This window comes from Scyliorhinus canicula, chromosome 8 (genome assembly GCF_902713615.1).
Source record: "Scyliorhinus canicula chromosome 8, sScyCan1.1, whole genome shotgun sequence".
NCBI lineage: Eukaryota > Metazoa > Chordata > Chondrichthyes > Carcharhiniformes > Scyliorhinidae > Scyliorhinus > Scyliorhinus canicula.
Window position 1 is genome coordinate 154,921,186 of NC_052153.1, and position 27,357 is coordinate 154,948,542.

Consider the following 27,357-nt stretch of genomic DNA (forward strand, 5'->3'; position numbering starts at 1 on the left):
CACCGTCGGATCTTTTCCTTCTCCACAAACTTGTGGAGCCATACGATCACCGTCTGCGGTGGCTCCCCCGCTCATGGTTTCTGCCGTAGAGACCTGTGTGCCCTTTCCACCTCTGGGGCCTTGTCCAGCACCCCCTCCACCACCAGCCCTGGCAGCATCCTTGAGACCTATCTTGTGGAACTCGTGCTTTCCACGCCTTCAGGGAGGCTGACGATACATAGGTTCTGCCTTCTAGACCTGTTCTTCTGCTCTTCCACCTTTTCCCTTAATGATTTGCAAAGTCCCCCAGGAGCCCCACCTCTGCCTCTCAATACCACCAGCCGATCATTGTGGCCCGACATCACCCTCTCCATCTCCCGCATCTGCGACCCCTGTGCCTCCAAATGCTTCTTGACCCTCTCCATTGAGCCTTTCAGGGGTTCAACAGCTCCTTCGATGGCCTTTAATTGGTCCTCCTGCATTTCCTTTCTTTGTTGCCGAAACTCCTCTCTAATAAAAGTCATCAACTGCTCAATCTGAGGTTTTCCAACCCTTCCACCTCCGCCATCTTTCCAATCACTGCTTCGCCACAAGTCTCTTACAACTCCTTGGTCAGGTCTTTCCCCTTCTGCCGGGTCTGACAACCAGCAGACATGCCACTCCCGGGGAAACTTCTCCTCCACACCTTCAACTGTACTTTCCTATCAAAATTCCCCTGTTTTCGGGTAAAAAGAGCTGTTCTGCACCTTTGAGCTGGAGTTGCCCTGTGTGCAACCACTCACTCCATGGCTGCCACCGGAAGTCCCCTTTTCCATTCCCTCTCATGCTCGAGCTGCAACCAAATTCTCTCTGGCTCAATTTCCCCACGAGAAAATGTCTTTGGTGCTGCACCACTTTGTGGGCTGTCCTGTGTTTCGAGCAGACCCAAGCATGCAACCAAAATATCATATCTCTCTGCCTTCCTAGCTTTAGCTGTCACCTCCTTTTAATTTACCTGCTACATTGATTAGCTTGTCTTTTTGAAGCCTTTTAAATAAATCAAAGGCAGGTTGTCTGTAGTGATCTGCATATCTGTGTGTACACACAAGAAGTCTTACAACACCAGGTTAAAGTCCAACAGGTTTGTTTCAAACACGAGCTTTCGGAGCACTGCTCCTTCCTCAGGTGAATGAGGAAGGGTGAATGAAAGGGGTCAATGTAAATGCAACACAACTAAGCAATCACTAGAGGGAGCACGGGAAATGTATAAATATAGACAGACAGGAAGTCAGGCACTCTTCACAGGAATGGCAGCTGGTGAGCAGGACACAGACAGGCAGCTCAGATGTTACATAGTATAAGCGCTGGAGACAGAACAAACTCATACAAATAAAGCATCTACTTCAACTGTAAGTCTACGAGCTTTATTCAGACACAAGGAATAACACATCGTCCACCATAGCAGCCTCCAGAGCCATCCTGTTGTTCTCTACAAACCTACTGTCTCTTTTAATTTATACTTTAACCCAAACATCGCTGTCCACCATTCCAAAGATCACAGAACCCAGCCCCCAAATTATATTACATGGGCTAGTGCACGGTCAATTCCAGCCCACTTGACCCAGAGTTGCAACCTAATTGAAATTAACAAATAATTCTTAGAAAATACCCGAAGTCTCTGGTCTTTGGCAGTCAATAACTACAGTCCCCAGATTTGTAAATTTCAACAAAATTAATTTTATTAATAACAATAACTATAGTTAACTATGCTGCAAATACAACTGGTTAACTGTTATCTAATTCCTAACCCCACATATATATCTATATATACGCACACACACGCACACACAAGACAGACAAATACAGAGGGGAAAGAAAGTAGAAAATAAGGATGAAAGTAAAAGGATTTTTGTTTTTGAATGCACCTTTCTTATAGCTAGGTCTTCAGTTGGAGGTTATTGCTCTCAGTCTGTAGATTCTTCCAGGACTCTGCAGATTTAGAGACAGCTGGTAGGCAATGTTTCTGGAGAGAGAGAGAGACACACACACACTCACACACACAGCTGCTCCTCTCAGCATCCAGGATCCAACTGTTACTTCCTGCGTCCTCTGAAAGCCATCCCACTCGGGGGACGTCTCAATCACCACCTGTCGCTGGGCAGAATACGGCCGTTGGCCAATTTATTGGCCCCCAGCTGCCCAACCAGCCAGCCAATCGAACGGAATCCCTCCAATCTCTTGGTGCCAAAAGTCTTGAGTTCTGCTGTTCAGAGGTCATATTTCCATTTTATTTTACTATTTTGCAACTTTCGAGTTCCTCGCTTCCTCTGCTCGACTTAAAAATATATGTCCATTAAACATTCATGGATGAAAATGATAACCACAAAATAAGTGGGAAGTAAGGAAATCAAGAGGAAGGGCCCTTACACATGGATGGACTGATCATGTATTTGCATTTCTACAGTTCATTATTTCTGCATTTTCATTCAGAACATGAAATTGTTACAATATGCAAACAAGTAAAACAAAAAGGAATAACTGCTAGAGATGTGAAATAAATGTAAAATGAATTCTAGAAATACACAACGGGGCGGGGGGGGAATACATTTATGGATTGTAAAAATAAACTATTTGTTATGTCTTAGTCAATATGTTGTGAAATGCATTTTTATATTTTACTTAAAGATTTTGAATCACATGAATAACAAAACACGTGAATTAGTTGTAATTTGTTTCAAGTTGTGTGATCTGCAAAGGGATCTATATAGGTACAACATGGAATTAGGAAGGAAAATGTAATGTTAGCCTTTATTGCAAAGGGGATGAAGTATAAAAGCAGGGAAGTCTAGTTCCAACTGTACAGTCCAGAACATTGGTGAGACTACACCTGGAGCACTGCATATATTGTTGCCTCTTATTCAACGAGGGGCATACTTGCATTGGAGGGAGTTCAGAGAAGCTTCACTTGATTGTTTCTTGGGATGAAGGGGTTGACTTAGAAAGAAGGATTGAGAAGATTGGGCTTATACTCATTGAAGTTTAGAAGAATGAGAGGGGATTTTATTGAAACAAAAATGATTTTTTTTTTTTTTAAATAATTTTTATTGAGAAATTTTGATTTTATACAACAATAACGCACCTTAGTAAAATACCGAAAATAACAATAATATTAACAATCACATACATTCGCCCCATCCCCATGAACAACCCAGCATTTTAACAACAACGCAAATTAACACACTATAAAGTTACAGAATAAACACTACAATAATGCGCACCCCCCCCCCCCCCCCCGGGTTGCTGCTGCTATTGACCCAGTTACCTATCTCTGAGCCAGGAAGTCCAGAAAAGGCTGCCATCGTTTATAGAACCCTTGTATTGATCCTCTCAGGGCAAATTTGACCTTTTCCAATTTTATAAATCCCGCCATGTCACTGATCCAGGTCCCCACGCTTGGGGGCCTTGCATCCTTCCATTGTAACAGAATCCTTCGACGGGCTACTAGGGACGCAAAGGCCAGGACACCGGCCTCTTTCGCCTCCTGCACTCCCGGCTCCACCCCAACCCCAAAAATCGCGAGTCCCCACCCTGGTTTGACCCTGGATCCAACCACCCTCGACACCGTCCCCGCCACCCCCTTCCAGAATTCTTCCAGTGCTGGGCATGCCCAGAACATATGGGCGTGGTTCGCACGACTCCCCGAACATCTGGTGCACCTGTCCTCACCCCCGAAGCACCTAATCATCCTAGTCCCGGACATATGGGCCCGGTGCAGCACCTTAAATTGGATGAGACTAAGCCTCGCACATGAGGAGGAGGAGTTGACTCTCTCCAAGGCCTCCGCCCAAGTCCCGTCCTCTATCTGCTCCCCGAGTTCCTCCTCCCATTTAGCCTTCAGCTCCTCCACTGACGACTCCTCCACCTCCTGCATTACCTTATAGATGTCAGACACCTTCCCCTCTCCTACCCACACCCCCGAAAGCACTTTGTCCATCGTCCCCTGCGAGGGCAGCAAAGGGAATCCCTCTACCTGTCGCCTAGCAAACGCCTTTACCTGCAGGTATCTGAACATGTTCCCCTGGGGAAGGCCAAATTTATCTTCCAGTTCCCCCAGGCCCGCAAACCTCCCGCCAATAAACAGGTCCCTCAATTTGCTGATGCCCGCCCTTTGCCATCCCCTGAATCCCCCATCCGTGTTCCCCGGGATGAACCGATGGTTGCCACCCAGTGGAGCCTCCATCGAGCCCCCTGTTTCCCCCCGATGCCGTCTCCACTGTCCCCAGATTCTTAGGGTCGCCGCCACCACCGGGCTCGTGGTAACCCTCTTGGGGGAGAGCGGCAACGGTGCCGTTACCATGGCACCCAGGCTTGTACTTCTACATGACGCCATCTCCATTCTTTTCCACGCCGCCCCTCCCCCCTCCATCACCCATTTACGCACCATTGACACATTGGCTGCCCAATAGTACCCCAGAAGGTTGGGCAGCGCCAGCCCGCCTCTATCCCTTCCTCGCTCCAGGAAGAAACAAAAATGATTGAGGGGACTTCACAGGGTAGATGCTGAGAGGATGTTTCCCCTTGTGGGATAATCTAGAACTAGGGGAGTCTCTGATTTAAAACTGAGATGAGGAGGAACTAATTTTCTGAATGTTGTCAATCTTTGGAATTCACTAGTCCAGAGAGCAAGGCCATTGAACATATTCAAGGCTGAGTTAGATCTACAAGATCTACAAGGTTATGGGGGACAGGCAGAAAAGTGGAATAAGGCCACAGTCTGATCAACCACCTCATAGAGGGGTGGAGCAGAATTGAGGGGCCTAATGGTCTCGTAATGCCTCCATTTCTATGTAATAAAACAACATCACAAAATAGACCTATATCCTGCTGAATAATATATAGTGCTGGAGGAGCAATCTGAGTAGTAAAAAGAGTCATAGGGTGAGATAATAATCGCTCTTGTCCTCTGTCAGCTAATTATTCAAACCATTAGCAGGGAAATGTGATTGCACTTCTGTGATTCACCGTTTTGTAAGTTCTCAGTCTCCATCAAGGCATGGAGTGAGGTGCTGAGCAAAGGACGGTTACTTACTCTTGGAAGACGAAAATTGGAGGACGAGTTACCTCAGCCTGTTAAAGTGTGCTACACTCACCAGCGTCATCTTAAGCGTGATTAATGATGGACAATAAGGGTCAGCATGGTGGTGCAGTGGTTAACACTGCTGCCTCACGGCGCCGAGCTCCCAGGTTCGATCCCGGCTCTGGGTCACTGTCCATGTAGAGTTTTAACATTCTCCCCAAGTTTGCGTGCGTTTTGCCCCCACAACCCAAACATGTGCAGAGTAGGTGGATTGGCCACGCTAAATTGACCCTTAATGGGGAAAAATGAATTGGCCACTCTTAAATTTATGAAAAATTAATTTGATGGACTATAAATGCTGGATTTGCCAGCAATGCTCACATACCATGAATAAATAAATAAATAAAAACACTATTCTGTGGTCCTGTAAAGAGCATGTGTTGGATAGGGTGGCATCATGATCTTCCCGATGGGTGAACAAAGATGGTTTTCCTCCTCCTTAATTATCATTATCTTGAAGGCAGGTCTGGGAATAAATCTTCTGCTCTTTATCAGCTGGAAAATGGTGGATGGCGAAAATTAAATAATTTGTTAAACAAAAATTAGGAAAACAACACAAAGCTGCCTTGGGTAGGAAGCTGTCGTCTGTTGTTACTAATATATAGTAATCAACCTTTCACCTTGTCCTCAAAGAAATTATAATTTCATTGATAGTAGAACTCAAACCTGGGCGGGCACGCGGTCAGTTCCAGCCCCCCTCGACCCAGGGTTGCAACATAAGTGAATTAACAAATAATTCTTATTAACTTATTGCGATTTTGGCCCGAAACTGCTCCAATGAGATGCAGACACCAGATTTATAAGTAAAAACGTTAACAAACTAGAAGGTTGAAGTTGAAAAAGGGATTAACAGTTATGAGATTGTTCTTTTCTGCCGACGGAGCTCTTTGTAGCCAGCGATCTCCTTGTCATAATATCCACTCGTGTATATAATGAAGTGCAGACAGGCAGTGATTGGCACACAGGATGACCAGTAAGCACACAGCACAGTGCAGCCAATCACCAGATAGGACACTACCACTATAAAGCCAGAGGGCACTAGGTTTCCCGCTCTCTCTGGACCCAGCCACTGAGACAGTCAGAGTCCACGAGCTAGCCAGTGCAAACACCATGCGGTAGCTAGTAAGTCTGGTCAGGCTAGTACAAGGTCTCCAGTCAGTTCAGTATAGTGTCGACCCACAGCTGAATATGTATATTAGTTCTATCGTTGAATAAATCGTGTTGGATCTTCTCCAGTGTTAGAGGTCTGTTTCTAGCTTCACTGCATCGAGTGCAGTCCACATCGAACCAACCTGCCTAACACATCACTCCTGAACATGTATCCAATCAGAAACTGTAGGTTGTAGAAAGCTCTCTAAATCAACAGGCAGAGGGAGAGAGGAAGAGTTAAAGCTGCCTTGTGCCTGGATCTCTTCACCGAAGCGCACACACAAAAATGGCACTCTTCACAAGATCTGCCTTCCTTCTGAAACTTTCTATCTGGCCCCGCCAACCACTGGCCCCAAAAGGAAAAGGCTGCAAATTGTACATTTCTAGCTTGGCTGCTTGCCAATTCTATCAAATCATCATCACCGGTTCTGCCACATAACCGAAAGGGAATGTCTTGGCTTGGTCCATCACTATATGGGGTGCCAACTCTGCCTAAAATCTGTACTTTAAACAGAAATCCTAGATAATGTAACAACGTTGTAGCAGCTAACCAGAAGACCGTCAGCAGGACGGGGATAACCAGGAGAACACACGACAGACAAAAAGGGTTTTACAACAGTATCTTAACACCTAATGTAAACACATGAAAGGATAATGAAATTACTTTATTTACCCTTAAGAGGTGAGATGCACATCAATGTAAAAATACCCCAAATTGAATAGGTAATCCGATATTGTTTTAAATAATTCCAAATGTTAATTTATCCATTTAAGACAAAATAATATTATTGTTAATGCCTTTCCTTGTTACAGAGATGGTGATCGGAAGAGTATGAGCACAGAAAGGTGAGACTTTCAAAGCCCTTCACAGCTATTTTGCATGATTGTGTTACTCATAATGTCTCCTGACTTTGGACAACCGAGAATTTTTTCTAAAACCTGATTACATGAAAACCTGGGTTGTAACAACTAATTGTGTTTACCTAGTGGTCAAGGAACTTCATAGAAAAGAAGCATATGCTGAGCAGTAATAAAAGAGAAGATGAATGAAACTTTGGTAATGGATTTTACGGATGTTTTTAAAGGCAGGGTGAGAAGTAGCAAGGCATAGAGTTTAGGGAGAGAATCTTAAAGTAGGGCTGAGAAAGGTGAAGTCTTTATTATTAATGGTGGAGGAGAGGAAGGCAGATGGAATATAAGGCTGGAAGAGATTGAGGCAGTAGGATGAAGTGAGACTATTTAGTAATTTGCAAATGAGGATAAAAATTGTGGATTCAGCGATTTGTTCGAAGAGTCAGTGCAGGTGGACGAGGAACTGCTTATTGGGAGGACAGGACAGTGTAGGTTAGGATGTGGATGGTCGAATTTTAAATGAGGTGAGCCACATACAGATTGGATCTTGGGAAACCAGGAAGAAAAGCCTCAAAGCTGAGGTAATAAAAAGCTTCAGTGGCAGTGTGGTTCAAAGTTGAAAGTGGACAGTTTGAAAAGATAGAATTACGTGACCTTGGCACTGGTGACAACTTGATATTTGCAACTCAGCAAGACGTTTAGGTAGTGCACTCTTAGACAGCTGGGTCGGACATAGTAATAATCTTTATCAGTGTCGCAAGTAGGCTTACATTAACATTGCAATGAAGTTATTGTGAAAATCCCCTAGTCGCCACATTCCGGCGCCTGCTCGGGTTCGCAGAGGAAGAATTCAGAATGTCCAATTCACCTAACAGCACATCTTTAGGGACTTGTGGGAGGAAACCGGACAAAACCCATGCAGACATAGAGAGAATGTGCAGACTCCACACAAACAGTGACCCAAGCTGGGAATTGAACCCGGGGCCCTGGCGCTGTGAAGCAGCAGTGCTAACCACTGTGCTCCCATGCCGCCCATTGTGAGCAGGGTTACAGGGATTTTCATAGGTGCTGCCTCGAATTGCTTAGACTTTACCTATATTTGGTTAGAATAAGTTCTGGTTCTTCCAGGACTTGCTATTGGTTAAGTAGCCCGGCATTACAGTGAAATTTGGAGAACAGGTGATGAACAATGGTGGATGGTTAAATGTCAAGGAAACACTGAGGAGACAGAGTGGTAACGAACCAGGGTGGACTCCGTATTGAACTGAACAACTTGAACAATTTTGTGACAGAGATGAGTATCTTTAAGAAGTCGTTGTTGCAGTAGAGGATGAAGAATAAACTTGCATTTTGAGAAAATGTACATAAAATTTGAATTGAAAGGGAGAAAAACTGTCCCAGTATAAAGGGTACCATTAATGATGTTTGACTAGTGCAGAAACCAATCTGCACATGTAACAGTTACAGCAGTGGTGGTTCCATCAGCAATTAATGGAATTCTTTAATGTATAGAACTACAATAGATTTTGTATTACACATTCTACAGAAATGTATAAATTGTGTTTTAAGAAAAATTTTAAGAGTCATAACGTAAAGGCAGGGGCCCCAATCTAGGTTGTTTCAGCGGGACCCATACAGGGGTTCTACAGTTGGTCTGGCAGGTTGGGGAGGATGGGGGAGGGTGGTGGGCAAGTGGGGCTGAGGCCACAGGGGCCTCGAGAGGAACCGAAGCTGGGGCCCAAGAGGAGATAAAACTGGGGTGGTGGGGATTCGAGGGGAGCCGAAACTGGGGCTGCGGGGATTTGAGAGGAACTGAAGCTTGAGCCAAGGGTGCCAAGTAGAACTGAAGTTGGGGACGCAGGGGCCTCGAGTAGACCCAAAGCTGGGGCCACGGAGCCTGAGAAGAGCGGAAGGTTGGGTCCGTGGGGATCCGAGAGGAGGGTGGGTGGGGGTGAGGATAGCTGTGATTGAGAGGGTGAGTTTGGCTATGGGTGTGGGTGAGTGACTGTGAGAGTGGGTGCTCGCATTAAAATGATAAAAGAAGGTAAGACTTGGAAGTATTTGTTGAATAAAAACAGAATTTTTTAATTAAAATAAATTTAGATAGTTAAGACATGGAAATGTCTTTTGTTTATTATATTTGCACCGATTGTGTAATTATAATCAATTTTTGTGGTTTAATTCTTCAATATAATAAGAATTTTTCTCAGGAGTTCTTTTAGTGTTCTTGCAAGGTCCAAAGAATTCCAAGGCTGAAAAGGTTTGGGAAACCCCTTATAAAGGTATCTCCACAGTGTTCACTTTAACTTTAGAAACCATATGTGATACAGTATTTACTTTTGAACTTTAGAACATTCAGTGAAATCAGCAAAGCAGCGGAGCAGTACAGCTTATGCCGCGATCTTTGTCATGACCTTCAAGAAGATCTCCGAAAGGAAGGACTACGGGTAGAGTTTTTTTCTTTTTGTCGCTCCTTTCTCTTTCTGTTGACCAAAACGTATTTGAAATTTTACCTGGTTAACACAATAGTTTAAATGGGCGATAACATAATTCATGATAATAATACATAAAGTCTGTGTTACTTTTGCGGGGGGGGGGGGGGGGGGGCTGTTTTCAGCAATGTTCTGTTTGTAAAAGAGTTTGTCCTTTAAAATTGTAGGGAAAGACGGTAACTTTAAAATTGAAGAATGTAAACTTTGAAGTGATAACAAGGGCCTGCACAGTTCCAACTCCGGTTTCCAAAGAAGAGGAGATTTTTGCTGTTGCCCATGAATTACTAAAGACTGAGATTAGCAACGTACATCCCCGGCCACTGAGATTGAGACTTATGGGTAATGTATGGTGGGATTTTTTTAAAATAAAGATACACCGTAATAAGTTAATATTTGTTTAGCTCTATAATACTCATCGTTAATCTTGACAAGACTGACCTTTTGTCCACTTTCATAAGATGACAAAACCAGACTGTAAGTAGCAATAAGTCTTTTTTATTGGATACCATACAATTCCATGCATAAGGTATTCCCCTGTAATGAGAAGGTATAAAATATGCAGGAACTTTTTCGTTGGCAGAAAATGGAAGAAAAAATGTCTGTGATTTCTACAAGGCTCAATGTTTTGCTGCATTAAGAAGTTAAAGGACCACGGTACGAGTAAAAAGAACAAACTGAAAATACTTATAATCTGTAATTGATACAGAAAATATTGGAAATAAAAAGCAGATTAGCCAGTATCCACAAATCAGAAAAACACTTTTGGTGACACCCTTCAGAATTCAAAAAGCACAGCCAGAACAAGAAAGGAAAGAGATAATAACGATGATCAGCAGGAGAAAAGAGCTTGTCATTTACCCATTTCTCCTTTACCAGTTGCAAAAACAGCCAAAGTCACAGTGGGAAATCTGCATATCTCTCCAATAAAAAAACTAATGAGAAAGAAAGAATATTTGCTTTGTTGTAGTTACGCATGACAAGTTGCATAAAATGTAGTCTGAATCGCACTTTGTGAAGAGTGGAAGGAATAACATAAATGGTTTGAATTTTTCTTTGCAGGAACAATAGGGGTCCCCTTGACTTTACAAACAAAGTGGGTCACAATAACTTGGCTTTGTTGTAAAACATTATTTGACAAATATTGAATTATTTCACCCTTCTCCCAGATATTCTGATGTCATAAGTGATTCACTGATAAAGTAGCAACAGCCTTATTTTTCTTCTATTTATTTATATTTATGATGTTGTATTTCCCTGCTTGGAAATGGTCAATCTCTAACTGGAAGTTCCCAGACACATTGGCTCAGCTCTTGAATGAACAGTGAACTCAATATGCTGTGCTGTCACACTATCTGCTGATATTTTTACAAACAGTATTTTATATACACCGATACATAGAACATAGAAGCAGGAAGAGGCCTTTTTGCCCTTCGAGCCTGCTCCGCCATTCATCACGATCATGGTTGATCATCCAACTCAATAGCCTAATCCTGCTTTCTCCCCATAGCCTTTAATCCCATTCTCCCCAAGTGCTGTACCCAGCCGCCTCTTGAATATATTCAAAGTTTTAGCATCAACTACTTCTTGTGGTAATGAATCCTCAGACTGTGACCCCTGGTTCTGGACACACCCATCATTGGTAACATCTTCCCTGCATCTACCCTGTCTAGTCCTGTTAGAATTTTATAAGTCTCTATGAGATCCCCCCTCATTCGTCTGAACTCCAGCGTGAATAATCCCAACCTAGTCAATCTCTCCTCATATGACAGTCTTGCCATCCCTGGAATCAATCTGGTAAATCTTCGCTGCACTCCCTCGAGAGCAAGAACATCCTTCCACAGAGAAGGAGACCAAAACTGCACACAATACTCCAAGTGTGGCCTCACCAAGGCCCTATATAATTGCAGCAACACATCCCTGCTTCTATACTCGAAACCTCTCGCAATGAAGGCCAACATACCATTAGCCTTCTTTACCACCTGCATGCTTATCTTCAGCGAATGGTGCACAAGGACACCCAGGTCCCGCTGCACACTCCCCTTTCCCAATTTACAACGATTCAGGTAGTAATCTGCCTTCCTGTTTTTGTTTCCAAAGTGAATAACCTCACACTTATCCAAATTATACTGCATCTGCCATTGATTTGCCCACTCGCCCAACCTGTCCATATCCTGCTGTAGGATCCCTGCATCCTCGTCACAATTCGCCCTCCCACCTAATTTGGTATCATCTGCAAACTTTCAGATGTTACATTTTGTTCCCTCATCCAAATCATTAATATATATTGTGAATAGCTGGGGTCCCAGCACCGATCCTTGTGGTACCCCCCTAGTTACTGTCTTCCAATTTGTAAAGGACCTATTAATCCCAACTCTTTGTTTCCTCTCTGCCAACCAGTTTTCTATCCACCTCAATACATTTCCCCCAATCCTATGCGCTGTAATTTTGCATAATAATCTCTTATGCAGGACTTTGCCAAATGCCTTCTGAAAGTCCAAATATACCACATAGACTGGCTCCCCTTGTCAACTGTACTGGTTACCTCTTCAAAGAATTCCAACAGATTTGTCAAGCATGATTTTCCCTTCATAAATCTATGCTGACTCTGACTGATCCTGCCACTGCTTTCTAAATGTTCAGCTATAAAGTCCTTGATAATGGATTCAAGCATTTTCCCCGCTACCAATGTTAGGCTCACTGGTCTATAATTCCCTGCTTTCTCTCTACCTCCCTTTTTGAATATCGGAGTGACGTGAGCTACCCTCCAATCTGCAGGGACAGTTCCAGAATCTATAGAATTCCAAAAGATGACCACCAATGCATCCACTATTTCCAGAGCCAACTCCTTAAGCACTCTGGGATGCAGATTCTCAGGCCCTTGGGATTTATCCGCCTTCAATCCCATCAATTTTCCCAGCATCATTTCTCTACTAATGTTGATCTTCCTCAGTTCTTCCCTCTCACTAAACCTTTCATTCTCCGACATTTCTGGGATCTGATTTGTGTCCTCATTTGTGAAGACAGAACCAAAGTATGTATTTAATTGCTCAGCTATTTCTTTGTCCCTGATTATGCATTCTCCTGTTTCTGTCTGTAGGGGGCCTACATTTCTCTTTACCCATCTCTTTCTCTTCACATATCTATGGAAACGCTAAGTGTCAGTCGTTATGCTCCCTGCAAGCTTCCTTTTGTACTGTACTTTCACCTTCTTAATCAATCCCTTTGTCCTTCTTTGCTGAATTCTAAACTGCTCCAAGTCCTCAGACCTATTATTTTTCTTGGCCAATCTGTGTGCTTCTTCCTTGTATTGGATACTATTTCTAATTTCCTCTGTAAGCCATGGATTGGCCCTCTTACCCGCTTTGCATTTGTGTCAGACAGGAATGAACAGTTGCTGTAGTGTCCCCATGCATTCCTTGAATGTTTGTCATTGTCTATCCACTGTCATCCCTTTAAGTAACTCTCCCCAATCTATCAAGGCCAACTCACGCCTCATATCCTCATAGTTCCCTTTATTAAGATTCAGCACCCTAGTCTCCGAATCAGCTACTTCACTCTCCATCTTGATAAACAATTGTATCATGTTATGGTCGCTCATCCCCAAGGGGTCTCGTACAGCCAGATTGGCAATGATTCCCTTCTCATTACACAGTACCCAGTCTAATATGCTTTATAAGTGGCCATAAAGTCCTTTTTGAGCCTTTCATGCACACCATAAAGATATATTATCTGGTAATCATTTTAATTTAGTGACCTGTCACTTTTGTGAAATTAATAAGTTATTACTTCTCCTTTGTGTTTATCCTGCACAGGTGTGCGAGTGTCTGGCTTTATCCATCAAGAGGAGAAAAGATCTCACCAGAAAAGCATTCTCAAATTTTTGCATACTGGAAAGTCTGAGAGCGCCTCTGAATCTGACGACATAGATGTCAAGGATCAAGAAGAGCTTCGAGAAACATCCAAAAGGGAAGGTTTCATCAATAAAAAGTGCCAGCAAAACAATGGGCAGTCCTTTTTCAACCAGGTTCTTGCAAAGAAGCAACAAGAAAGATGCAAATCTGCAGTAACAATCCCAGGAGGCAATGTTGCTGAGGGCAGTGGTCTGACCCGAGAATTAAAGGCTACCAGTAATTCTTCAATATGTTTCAAAAAGCAAGGCGTAAACAAGCAAGTTGATGAGTGCCCATGTGTAACCAGGTCTTTTCAAGTTTCAGAGACAGATGAACCAAATACTTCAACAATAAGCTATATAAGCAAAAAGAAAGCATCTGGCTTGGATAATGATTTAGAAAGTAAAACAATAAATCTAAAAAGTGATCAGTTAAATAATGAACAGAAAGGAATGAAATATAAGGAGAGACCTTCAGAAACTTACAGAAATATGACCGGAGATACTGACAATAGCAGCTTTGACTGGGAATCTTCAGTAAAAAACAAGACATGTTGTATTGGGCAATCGGGTGACCAGGTTCACATGAAGGAGATGCTTAAACATCATATGGCACTTCCTAGCAATGCAGCAAAAACTTTGGAACTCACTAAGGTTAAAGATACATTAATAGAGGAAATTTCAGACCACAACAGTTTATTGTGCAATAAATTATCTGATAAATCTACTAATACAACACAGGGGGAGAAGCAATTTGGTCAACAAGAATCGAGTGCTGGCATGTTAGATCTACCCCCATTTACACAAGTTGACCCTTTGATACAGCGAACTCATTACATGCAGCAAGAGTCAGGCCCATCCATGAGACTTACAAGATCATCACAGGAAAGGCACCCCTCTTATTCAGAAGAACCGGCTGGCCTGGTTTGTCCAATTTGCAACATTAAACAAGGAACAACTGATCTGTCATTGTTCAACAGGCATGTTGACATCTGTCTAAATCAAGGCGTTATACAGGAGCTGACTGAAAGACCAGCGCAGCCAGCTATGTCTGAATGCTTTTTAAATGGAATAGGTGAGTAATCCTGTTTCCGCGAACCCAATTTTACTATTGCTTGTTAATCTGGGGTACTTTTAGAAATGTGCTCACTCTTCTTCTGAAGTCACCAATTTATGAATGAGTCTGGTGGCATCCAATAATCAAAGTGGGCCACTAAGGGCATGTGGAACACAGCCACCAACATATTTGTTTATGTTCCAGGAGAGGGCACTCGATAGCAGCCTGGATTGTATGCCCTGACTGTTCTTTCCTCTCCGAACCTGAGAAGCACTCAGGAGGACAATTATAATTCCCTTCACCCTGTTAATGAATGAGCTCAGCTCAGATTAGAGATTGAAGCTATTGTATTTCTATAGTATGACTCTTCCACATCAGGTGGCATGTTTTTACGCTTAGTTATTAAAACTGTATCAAAGAACAAAGAGAACGAAGAACAAAGGAAAGTACAGCACAGGAACAGGCCCTTCACCCTCCAAGCCTGTGTCGATCATGATGCCCTAACTAAAACCAAAACCTTCTGCCCTTACTCGGTCCGTATCCCTCTATTTCCTTCCTCTTCATGTATCCTTCCAGATGCCTCTTAAATGTTGCTAATGTGCCTGCTTCCACCACATCCTCTGGCAGCACGTTCCAGGATCCCACCACTTTGTGTGAAAGGTTTACCCTGCAAATCCCCCTTAAACATCCTCCTCTCACTTTGAACCTGTGCCCCCTTGTAATTGACACTTCCACCCTTGGAAAAAGCCTCTAACTATCCACTCTGTCCGTGCCTCTCATAATTTTGTAGACCTCGATCTGGTTTCCCCTCAGCCTCTGTCTTTCCAGTGAAAATAATCCTAGTTTGTTCATCCTTTCCTCATAGCCAACACCCTCGTGACCAGGAAACATCCCGGTGATCCTTCTTTGCACTCTCTCCAAAGCGTCCACGTCCTTCTGACAATTGGTGACCAGAACTGCACAGAAATTCCAAATGCGGGCGAACCAAGGTTTTATGTAGCTGCAACATGATTCCCCAACTCTTGTACACAGTGTCCCAGCTGATGAAGGCCAGCATGCCATATGCCTTCTTAATTACCTTGACCACCTGTGTTGCCACTTTTATGGAACCGTGGACCTGCACACCCCGGATCCCTCTGCATGTTAATGTTCCTAAGGGTTGTGCCATTTACAGTATGATTCAAACCTAGATTTGATCCTCTAAAATGCATCACCTAGTATTTGTCTGGATTAAACTCCATCTGCCATTCCTGTGCCTAAGTCTCCCATCTATCTATATCCTGTTATATCCTTTGACAATCCTCGGCACTATCAGCAACTCTGGAAATCTTTGTGTCATCCGCAAACTTACTAATCAGACTGTTCTCCAGATCACTTCATTCATAAATATTGGTGGAGGCAGCAGCATATTGGTAATGTTACTGAACTTGTAATCTAGAGGTTCAGGCTAATGCTCTAAGGACATAGGTTCAAATCCCACCAAGGCAATGGATCGGATTTAAGGTCTGCAGTCCTGCCACATCCGGTTTGGTTCACACCATATGCAATCAAGCAATGGTTGAAAGCACTAGATGCTGCCAAGGCTATGGGCCCTAATTGCATTCCAGCAATAGTACAAAAGATTTGTGTTCCAGAACAAGCTGCATCCCTAGTCAAGCTATTCCAGTACAGAGACAACACCGGAATATATATGGCAATGTGGAAAATTGTTCACGTGTGTCTTATCCACAGAAAGCAGGACAAATTTAAATTGGTCAACTATCATCCCATCATCAGCAAAATTACACCATTGACAGTGCTGTCAAGCGACACTTAACACATCACTAATCTGCTCACTGATAACACTTGGAGTCTGATCTCATTGCAGCCTTGGTCCAAACATAGACAAAAGAGGTGAGGTGAGAATGATTGCCCTTGACATTAAGGCAGCATTTGACCAAATGTGGCATCAAAAAGCCCTGTAAAATTTGAAGTCAATGGGAATCGGGGAAAACTCTCCACTGGCTGCAGTCATATCTGGCAGAAAGGAAAATGGTTGTTTGAATCCCAGGATATTGCTGCAAGAGTTCCTCAGAATTGAGTCCTAGGCCCAATCATCTTTAGCTGCTTCATCAACAACCTTCTCTCCATCGTAAAGTCAGAAATGGGGATGTTCGCTGATGATGGCACAATGTTCAGAACTTTCACGACTCCTCAGATATTGAGACCGTCTGTCCATATGCAGCAAGATCTGGACAACATTACGGCCTAGGCTGATAAGTGGTATGTAACATTCATACCACACCAGTGCCCGCAGTGGTCATCTCCAACAAGAAAGAATCTAATCACCTCTTCTTGGCATTCATCAGCATTACAATTGCTGAATCCCCTGTTATCAACATCCTGGGGGTTACCATTGACTAGAAACTGAATTGTACCTACACCAGATAGACTGCAGCAGTGTGTACAATGCACTGTAGTAACTCATGAAGGATCCTTCGATAGAACCTTTCAAACCTGTGTTCTGTACCACCAATGAAGGGCAAGGGCAGTAGTTGCACGGGAATACCACCACCTGCAATTTCACCTCCAAGCCACATGCTAGAGGTGTTCCTTCACTATTACTGGTCAAAACCCTGGAACTCCCTCCCTAACATCACTGGGTTTTATAAAAAATATATATTAATGTACGGGATGTGGGTGTTGCTGCCGAAGCCATCCCTAGTTGTCCTTCAGAAGGTGGTGGCGAGTTACTTTCTTGAACTGCCGCAGTCTTTGAAATATAGGTACACCCACTGTGCTATTAGGGAGGGAGTTCCAGGATTTTGCCCCAGCAACAGTTAAGGAACGGTGATATATTTCCAAGTCAGGGTGGTGAGTGACTTGGAGGGGAACCTCCAGGTGGTGGGTTCCCAGGTATTTGCTGCTCTTGTCCTTCTCAACGGTAGTGGTCGTGGATTTGGAAGGTGCTGAGTGGGGGATATGCTGTGCCATGGTTCCAGATTGCAGTTGAGTAAAGTTTTGTTGCTGCTGATGGTCCACAATGACTGTGCAGTGGTCACTTCGACCGATACTGTCATGGACAAGGAGTTCCAAACTCCACTGTGATTGACGGGGCCCTCAACCGTGTCTACCCCATTTCTTGCATTTTTGCCCTCAGCCCTTCCCCTCTATCCCAGAACCACGATAGGGTTACCTTCTCTGTTCTTTCCAACACACTAGCCTCTATATTCAAAGAATCATCCTCTGCCATTTCTGCAACCTACAGCATGATGACACCATCAAATATATCTTCTGCTTCCTGCCCAGTCAGCATTCTGAATGAACTGTTCCCTCTGTGACACACTGCTCCACTCCTCCATCACTCCCAAAACCTTCCCACGTTACCCTCCCATGCAATCACTGACGGTGTAACTCCTACCCCTTTACCTCCTTCCTTCTCACTGTCCAAGACTCCAAACACTCTTTCCAGGTAAAGAAGTGAGATACTTCTTTCAATTTAGTCCACTATATTTGCTGCAATGATGTGCTCTCATCTATATTGGGAAGACCAAACGCAGGCTGGGTGACCACTTTATGGGACAACTCTGCTCTGTTCTGTTTGATTGCGTTTCAATTCACTATATTGCTCTCATGCTCACATTTCTGTCCTTGGCCTGCTGCAATGCTCCAATGAAAGCCAACTTAAACTGGAGGGGCAGCACCTCATCTTCTGATTAAGCATTTTTACATCCTTTTGGATTAGATATTGAGTTCAACACTTAAGACCATGAACACTGTGCTCCATTTTGAATGTATTTTGCAAGTGCTAGTCTGTGTCTTATTCCCATGTTTTTACTGACCTTTGTTCTGCTATTAATACCTACCCTGGACCAATGCTTTGTTTCTTTATTATTGCCATTGCCACTCTCACTGCCATTCGTTGCATGGCACCCTTGCTTCTTTTTAATTTTTCCAATTAAGGGAAAATGAGTGTAGCCAATCCATCTACCCTGCAAATTTTTGGGCTGTGGGGGTGAGACCCACGCAGACACGAGGAGAATGTGCAAACTCCACACGGACAGTGATCCAGGGCTGGGAGCGAACGCCGGTCCCCGGTCGCGAGGCAGCAGCGCTAACCACTGCGCCACTGTGCCATCCGCCATCTTCGGTTTTTAACCTCTCCCACCCTAGAACCTATCCCTGACCTTGCCTTTTGTTCCACCTGCCCCACCCCCTTTACCAGCAAAGAAAATTACATTTCTACCCCTCTAGTTCCAAACAAGTCATATTGGATTTGATACATTAACTCATTTCTCTCGTCTCAGATGCTGTCAGAGCTACTGATTTCTTCCAGTACTATATGCTTTTATTATTGGAATATTTCATAGCTTAAAGATGTTATATGATGTTTATGACCAGCGAGAAGAAGTGAACTGACTCCCCTCTATTCAACCTATTCACTTCATCACAACAAAGATTTAAGTTTATTTTTCAGACGGGTATGCTTTTTCTGAATCCAAATGTATTTAACTATTTCTGCAATGAGCAACCATCTTTGACTTGGAGCAAATTTATTAACCACTAAACCCAAGAAAAAAAATAATAAAAATGTGACGCCTCACGCACATGTATCAGAACTGAGGGAAATTAGAGCCGAAATTTATAAAAAGTTAAAAGAATATGTATTTAGGTGTCCTTTGCTTGTCCTTGAGCCTTAGATTGTTAGACATTGCAACTGATTTGGGTTTGATGGTTTTGTGAATGTGTTTATATGTGCATGTTGTAATAATTATGGGATCTCTAATTTGCTGGTAAGTTTTTGATAATTAACTTCTCAAACCAGGTAAATAATTTTTTTCCAGAAGGGGGAGAGAGAGCACAGCTTTCCAGCCTGTTTCCTCTGCTGAAAACTTTCTTGACACTCCTTGCAACTCTCTGCAGTGGTTGTAACCTGGCCTGTTATACTTCATGCATTTTGTATTTCTAAGGGGTTTTGGGTGGGCCTGCCTGTGACAGCCATTGTTTCAACATCCAACCTGTGCCTTTTAATGTCTTGGAGAGTGATGAGTTCTGATGGGTCTGGAGGTTTATTTGTTTTTCACCTTCAGCTTGTAAGGTGGCCTTGTGTTTTTAAGTAGCTTGTCCTATCTCATTTCAAATTACAAAATTTCCAATCAATTGAAATTTAAAAATCATATTTTTTTAAAAAGGGGCTTATCCTTGTAAATACAAGTCAGCATAACAACTTGGGACAACTCATTTGATTGGTTTTGTTTTGCCAATGACGCTCAAGGAACTTTGGCCTCCTTCCTGGGTGCCTGTTATGCCTGACCTGGAGGTGTATTTGCAAAAGCTGGTTCGTAAAGTAACAAAATATTCCCATTCCCAGTACTGAAACTCTTCAACTGGAAAAGCACAAAGGTTTCACTCTTCCAATGCAAACGATTATTAGAAAAAGGTTTTTGTTTGATAAAATGCTAAATAATTCTTATGAATTGTTTAACCCATGTGGGAGGAAAGAGATAATATGTTCTCTTTTAATTGATAGGTCTGACAGGATTAGAGAAACCATCTTCCAGTTCAATTGTTCGAACAAAAAGGTGAGATAATCAGGTGGTATTGTATTATAACTGTTATTTACACATTTTGAGTCACATCTTCTGAATTCAGTGGTGTATTAATTAAAAACTGGCTTTGTTTTAAAATATTTTTGGCAGTGGGCTAAGTGTATTTTTTGTAGTTTTTTTTATCCATGTTCTTGTTAGTTTTATATTACTTCCCCCCTCTATCTTATTTTTGGGATAGTGCAAATACATCTTCTATTTGGGATGTTATTTTTTTTTTGTTTTCTAGTTCTGTATGATTATCCCAGGAGCTTTAGATGTATGTTGGGACAAAGTGATATTTAACACCATTTGAAATGGATGGGAGGATTGGAGTCCGTGTCATGTCTGGTGCATAATAATAAGGAAATGGGGCAGCACGGTGGCACAGTGGTTTGCGCTCACGGCGCCGAGGATGCAGGAGTTTGCACATTCTCCCGTGTCTACCTTGGTCTCACCCCCACAACCAGAAAAGATGTGCAGGGTAGATGGATTGGCCACTCTAAATTGCCCCTTAACTGGAAAAAATAATTGGGCACTATGAATTTATTTTTAAAAAATAATAGTACGGAAAGATAGTTGTTTGGTCGTACAGAACTTGAGTATTTCTGAAAAACGAGACATGCTTATTGAAGCTTTTCAGTTTGCACCCATTAGGGTAGCTTGCAAGATAAACTAACATTAAAATGAACAACAGTTAATACAGCACGAGAAGATTAAGAAGTACGGTCAGTACTTTGCCTGTTGAGAACAGCTAAAGGAGCATACTGTTAGACTTGCTGAGGTTTTCCAGCATTTTCCCTTTCGCTTCAGATTCCAGCATCTGCAGTAATTTGCTTTTATGCTGTTTGATATGATCTGCAAGTGATTGGGACATTGGGCCTACATTCCTGGCACCGCACTGACACTGAAATCAATATACCACGTTACTTATTTGTGTGATAGGCAAAATATCTTTTTGGCTTGGCGGCAGTTTCCTGTTGATGGCAAATACCACTCTTGTTGCTACTACATAGAATCAGCATGCAATGCCTAGCTTCAAATTTAAGAGACGCCCTACCAGGGTAATCAAAGGTAGACTGGGCCGAATGTGACAGCCTTAGGCCCGTTCATGAGTTTGTGTGATATACAGCGCAAAAACATCTGATCAGGATAGCCATTCACCCACAGGATGGCTATGGTGCTCCCTATTTCAGCATCAAATTTACACAGTGAGCTTTGGGGTGGTATAGTGGTTAGCACTGTCTACAATGCTGAGGACGCGGGTTCGATCCCGTCCACGGGTCAATGTCTTTGTGGAGTTTGCACATTCTCCCCGTGTCTGCATGGGTTTCACTCCCACAACCCAAAGATGTGCAGGTTAAGTGAATTGGCCACACTAAATTGCCCCTTAATTGGAAAAAAATAATAATTGGATACTCTAAATTTATATTTTTTTAAACTTACACAGTGAGCATTATAGTGGGTGGAGTTGTAGGAATCCCACCATCTATATTGACCAGTGAAAGCAGGATTGCAGTAGACAATGGTAAAGAATCCATTGGCAAATTCTCAACTAGCATGGGCAGCACGGTAGCACAAGTGGCTAGCACTGTGGCTTCACAGCGCCAGAGCCCCAGGTTCGATTCCCCGCTGGGTCACTGTCTGTGTGAAGTCTGCACGTTCTCCCCGTGTCTGCATGGGTTTCCTCCGGGTGCTCCGATTTCATCCCACAGTCCAAAGAAGGTTAGGTGGATTGGCCATGATAAATTGCCCATAGTGATCAAAAAGGTTAGGAGGGGTTATTGGGTTCCGGGGATAGGGTGGAAGTGAGGGCTTAAGTGAGTCGATGCAGATTCAATGGACCGAATGGCCTCCTTCTGCAGTGTACGTTCTATGTTCTAGCACGGTAAGAGAAGTGAGCTTACTTAACTGTTCCATTTCAAAGGTGAATTTGAATGCAGGATGGAGCCCATTAACATGTGTAAGGAACACAAAGGTAGTAGTAGCACGAGAGGTTCTGTCCACGAAGGGGATGCTCCTGTCAAGCCAAAAAGACACACTCTACCCATCATACAAGTGACACACTCTACCCATAATACAAGTGACACACTCTACCCATCATACAAGTGACACACTCTACCCATCATACAAGTGACACACTCTACCCATCATACAAGTGAATAAATGTGGTCTATGAATTTCAATGCAAATATGATGCCAAGTTTGTAGTCCGTACATCCCAAAGACTGGTGGATCATATCAAACAGCCCGTCCCTTCAGCTGTTCATAACAGGCAAAGTATTGATCATACCTAACCAGCCCGTGCTAGCAAAACTTAAAACACAGTTGCTAACACTAGATGTAATTCTGCGATTGGACAACATCTGCTGAACAATTCTGACTGTGTGAACACTTACACGGAAAGCAAGTTTAGATTACATTTCGGGCTTATAGTGTTGGTCACCTATGCATGCTAGAAGCCAGATATCTTTACACACACAGCCCTCTCCTTTGCAGACAGAAGAAGCATGTTTATACATTGCGCCTTTTCCAAATAAATGAAAGCTTGGGGGACAGCCATTCCTTGGTTCATTCCCCATTGCAATGTCTTGATCAATCTGAGTCAACCTGCCTGGTTTGATTTTGCGCAAAAGCTTGGCAGTTAACTGTTGCTTGGTGCATTGTCCATGGTAACACCTCTACCAATCAGAGCTGAATTGCCATGCAATCAATACTCTCTTCTCATGCAATATGCACTGTTCCCGCTACTAGTTAGTTTATCTTGATAGCTGTCCTGATGAGTGCAAGGGAAAAAGCTTCGATCGATTGGCTGCGATTCTCCAAAAAGATTTCTGTGGTAGCGAGCGGGAACTGCCGCAAGCTTCCTGCGCTCGGCCCAGCGAGGCCGGCAACACTACTCAACGTTAATTGGTCCACTTAACGAGGCCTCACGCCGTAAATGAAGGCTCGCCAGCCGATTCGCCAGGACAGCGCTTGCCAGCACCCTCCAGCCGCCATCGAGCAGCACTTAAACATCATGTGCAGAACCAACCCCACTCAGCTCGTAGCCATGGCACCAAGACGTCTGGGCCCAAGGTTTGGAGATGCAAACCTTGGGAGGCTCCTAGATGCGATGGAATCCAGGAGGGATATCCTGTTCCCCGGGTGTCCCAGCGGGTGAGTCACAGGGCAACCAGTGCTGCCTGGGATGAAGTGACAGTGGCCGTAAGCTCAGGCAGCGTGAACAGGAGGACTGGGCTCCAGTGCCGCAAGAAGGTCAACATCCTAACTGGGCAGCACGTGTGAGTTGACGTTCCCTCGCTATACTTCCCCCCGCGCGTATGAGGCCAGCCCCCTGCCACCCCATCCTCTCTTCACCCCAACCTTGCAGCGATCGTCGCATGCCACAGAGATGAAGATCTGCCTGGCCCCATCCAGGTGGACAGTCACACATGAGTTGTTATTGTCATACACGCTGACCCATCCCTCCCACTGACTACGTGTTCATTTTACTGCAGGTCCCCCAGCCGATGGCACTGGTCCGTCCGGCGTGGCCCCCTCCCCTGCCTGCCATGAGTCCATATCGGATGAGAGCTCAGGATGCCACAATCAATGCATCACAGGTGTCATCCCCACCCTCCACCAGGGCAGGTATACGCACCTCGATGGGAACATTAGTGGACAGGCTTCTGGGGCACAATCTGGTGAGCACCACACAGCGCTGATGCACATCAGGTGGAGGCAGCAATGCCCAGGCGAGACAACAGTCAGAAGGCTGCTGCATCCCAGGTCCAAGCTGGGTCCCAACCAGATGCTGAACCTCTGGACAGGTTTACCTGGAACTGATGGAGGCATTACGGAGCAGCCGGGACATCCAGAGGGAGATGTCAGCGACACTCCAGCTGATTGGAGGAGTCCCAGAGGTTACGGGTGAGGAGGCAGAGTGGTCAGCACTGCTGTCTCGGCTCCAGGGACCCGGGTTCAATTCCGGCCTCGGGTGACTGTGCGTGGAGTTTGTACTTTCTCCCTGTGTCTGCGTGGGTTGCTTCTGGGTGCTCTGGTTTCCTCCCACAGTCCAAAGATATGCAGGTTAGGTGGATTGGCCATGCTAATTGCCCCTTCGTGTCCAAAAGTTTGGTTGGGTTACAGGGATAGGGTGGAGGTGTGGGCTTAGGTAGAGCGCTCTTTGCAAGGGCCGGTGCAGACTCAAAGGGCTGAATGGCCTCCTTCTGCACTGTAAGGATTCTATGATCTATGTCGCCAGCAATGTGTGGCATCGAGGCCAACACTGCTAGGGTGGCGACTGCAGTGGAGAGCCTGATGTACAAGGTCGGCAGCATGAGTGAAGGTGTCCAAGATGTTGCGCAGTAGGTGATGGCCATGGCTGAGGGCCTCAGTAGACTGTCTGACTCGATGGGAGACATGATCCAGTACCAGGCTGACCTTGATGAGCTGCTGTGGGACATGTCCCGCTCTTAGATAGGAATCGCTGAGGCGCTGCAGAGTTTGTCCCAGTCACAGGTGGGCATTGGCGAGTCACTGCAGAGCATGGTTCAGTCACTGACCAGCATCGCTCAGGGCGTTGACATCATGGTGCAGACATTGGGGAGCCGCCAAGGTTGGCAGAGCCAGATGATAAGGGCCAGACAGGGCTTGAACCAGCTGCCCATCTGTCCCAAGGTGAACCCCAGGTCCCTGTGGGCACAAACCAGGAGTGGGGCGGTGGGTGACAACCCGGACCCAGCCTATGGACTGGTGATGGTGTCCACCAGCTCCCCCGAATTCCACCCCTCTGATGAGGCCGCATCTCGCAGCCAGCACCTGGTACAGGGTGTCAAGGCTATGCATGTGTCGCCGACAATTGCGTTGGGGCCTTCCAGCCCCAGAGCCCCCTGCGGATGTCTGAGGTGCCGAAGGCTACAGGATGTGATAAGCAGCTGGTTGCCTCATGCAGCGGTAGAGCAAGGAAGGTCAGGCACATCGGGTATCACTGAGGGCACTGGGTGGGGTGAGGGGCGAGGGTAGTTGGGGCGTAAGGAGTGGAGTGTGCGTTGGGGGGAGGGGGCTTTGGGGGGAAATGGAGGGAGGTTGGGGATAGTGGGGCAGTGAGGCGGCACATCGGGATAGTGAGCAGTGGTGTACACTTGTACGAGGAATATTAAAATACCCTCATCACAACCAGTATGACGCCTCTGGCTCTTTATTCCACAATGCGGGCCGACCACCAATCCCATGCCCCCCACCACCACCCAACATGTCCTCACACACACCACGGACATGGGGCTGGAGCCCATCCCTTGGATGATCAAATGGTGGCTGTTGCGTCTGTGGTGCTGCCTCCCGCAGTGTTCAAACACCGTGTCCAGGCATTAAGGTGTGATTGGGATGCTAGGCAGTGAGGCCCACGTGCTACATGCCACGCCCACCCACAGAGATTACTTGGGATGAATGAAGTTGTTACCTAACCAATTGCCTATTAGCAATAGCTTTCAGGTAGTCAGTGGGAGTTAATGGTGGTTGGTGGGGCAGACTGGCAGGGGTCAGGATTGCCCCCAGTACATGAACACAAGGTCCAGGGGTTAGCATGGCGGGCCCACGCAAGTCTCTTTCTCCCCCCCCCCACTTCCACCGCCCTGCAGGCCCACCCAGTCACGATACCAACAGCCCACCATGGCGGCCAACCCCCAACCGGGGCTGCACCCCCCCAGTTGCTCCACCCTACCCAAGCAAAGGGGCAGAGCCCAGTGCCCCTGGGTTTACTGCCTGTGAGAAAAGATGGCTGCTCACCTCCTTGGCTCCCCGCAGCAGCCCATCTGCCAGCCACGTTTTTCAAAAGGAGTACTAATTGGCACCAATGTGAGTACTTGTTAGGGAGGCCACTGAACCATGGGAGGCTGTTGGATGTGGGGTGGCTCCCGTTATTTGTATGGAAATAGGACTTGTGGTAATAATTGGTTTCTCTCCACGCTACGACGGGATCCCGATTTCATCTAGGTAGCAGGCCGGTTCCACCGTAAACAGTTTGGCGCCTGGCGTAGTTTGTGTTTTCCGCCTCGCCCTCTATTCACCGGCCTCATTTAGCTTGAGCGAAAGCGCAACAAAGCTGGTGAATCGCACCCTATGTTTTTTTTCAGCAATACTCGAGTAAGGAAAGATTGTTGTTGGTTGCAAGTTTCAGATGAAGAGAAATGTAAATATTCTTATGGAAACTTTTTTTCTATGAATATGATCTAAGAATGTTGGAAAGTAGTCTGAGAAGTGATATGTGGGTCTCAGTTGGCTACAACATCAAAGATGAACTTACTTAATTTCTAAAAGCTGGCTGATGGAGTGACCCTTTTATAAAAATCTGCTAAGTTTATTTTTTGTGTTCCTGCTGATTGAATGAGACCCATGCATCACAAATCAAAGACACTCGCACAATATAAAACGTGTTTCCTAATCGCTGGATGATGTGCACGTGTGTTCCGGGGCTTAACTGTGAAGAAACATCTGATTTCATGATTTATGGCTCAATGAACCTGGGCACGGTTAGATATTTGCTATACAAAGAAATGTAGATGCGACAGAAGTTAAACCTGGCTGTCGTCTACTCCTTTACCTCTAACCTCACTAATCCTGACCTGTTGGGTAGGTAATCAGTCTTTATCCTTCTTCCACCACTACCCTCAAACTAAACGTTCAGAAGAAAACATCACCTTTCCATTCCATTCACCCATGTGTAAATACTAACATAAACTGAGGAGTCACCTGAACTTAATTCTCACGCTTTGGCTATTTGCAAACATATCTATGATTAATTTGTTTCTAAATTTGTTTTCAGGATTGGATCCACAGCCCAGCAGCCAACAACCAAGAAAGCAAGATGTTCTGGTTCCAAAAACACCATTGATAGATTTTTAAAATAAATAAGCTAATAAAACAAATTGTTGATTATGTATTACCGAGAACTGTTAGTGTTGTAAGGCACAGTGTACAGTACATGCTATAAATAAAGCACTTTGATTATATATTTAGTATATTCTACTCGACCAGTGATGTTTGCTTTTATCGATTTGTTGAAGAATTGTTCATAGATATCTAAGCCACTCAATTTAGATGAGTAAGATATAACTATTACAGGCAATACATAATTATTTTTATGGACTAAATTGAAATTAATATGGAATCATGAAATGCTCTTTTCTACTAAGTGCAATAGATATTTTGATGTCAAAATCATAATTCGGAAACTTTTAAAAATCCTGTAAGGTACAAAAAGAATTTTAGAAGACTTT

General features: G+C 44.5%; 1 protein-coding gene across 7 annotated transcripts in view; it reads left to right on the top strand.

Moving 5' to 3' along the window:
- Positions 1 to 27,109, top strand: part of polk (polymerase (DNA directed) kappa) — a 157,808-nt gene extending 130,699 nt beyond the window's left edge. For all 7 annotated transcript variants that reach the window (XM_038805504.1, XM_038805505.1, XM_038805501.1 and 4 more), the window contains 6 exons: positions 7,058 to 7,090; positions 9,447 to 9,543; positions 9,756 to 9,927; positions 13,401 to 14,552; positions 20,044 to 20,095; positions 26,904 to 27,109. In XM_038805504.1, coding sequence (XP_038661432.1) covers positions 7,058 to 7,090; positions 9,447 to 9,543; positions 9,756 to 9,927; positions 13,401 to 14,552; positions 20,044 to 20,095; positions 26,904 to 26,988 — 1,591 coding nt within the window. In that variant the 3' untranslated portion in view covers positions 26,989 to 27,109. The remainder of the gene's footprint in view (positions 1 to 7,057; positions 7,091 to 9,446; positions 9,544 to 9,755; positions 9,928 to 13,400; positions 14,553 to 20,043; positions 20,096 to 26,903) is intronic.
- The last annotated feature ends 248 nt before the right edge of the window (positions 27,110 to 27,357 follow it).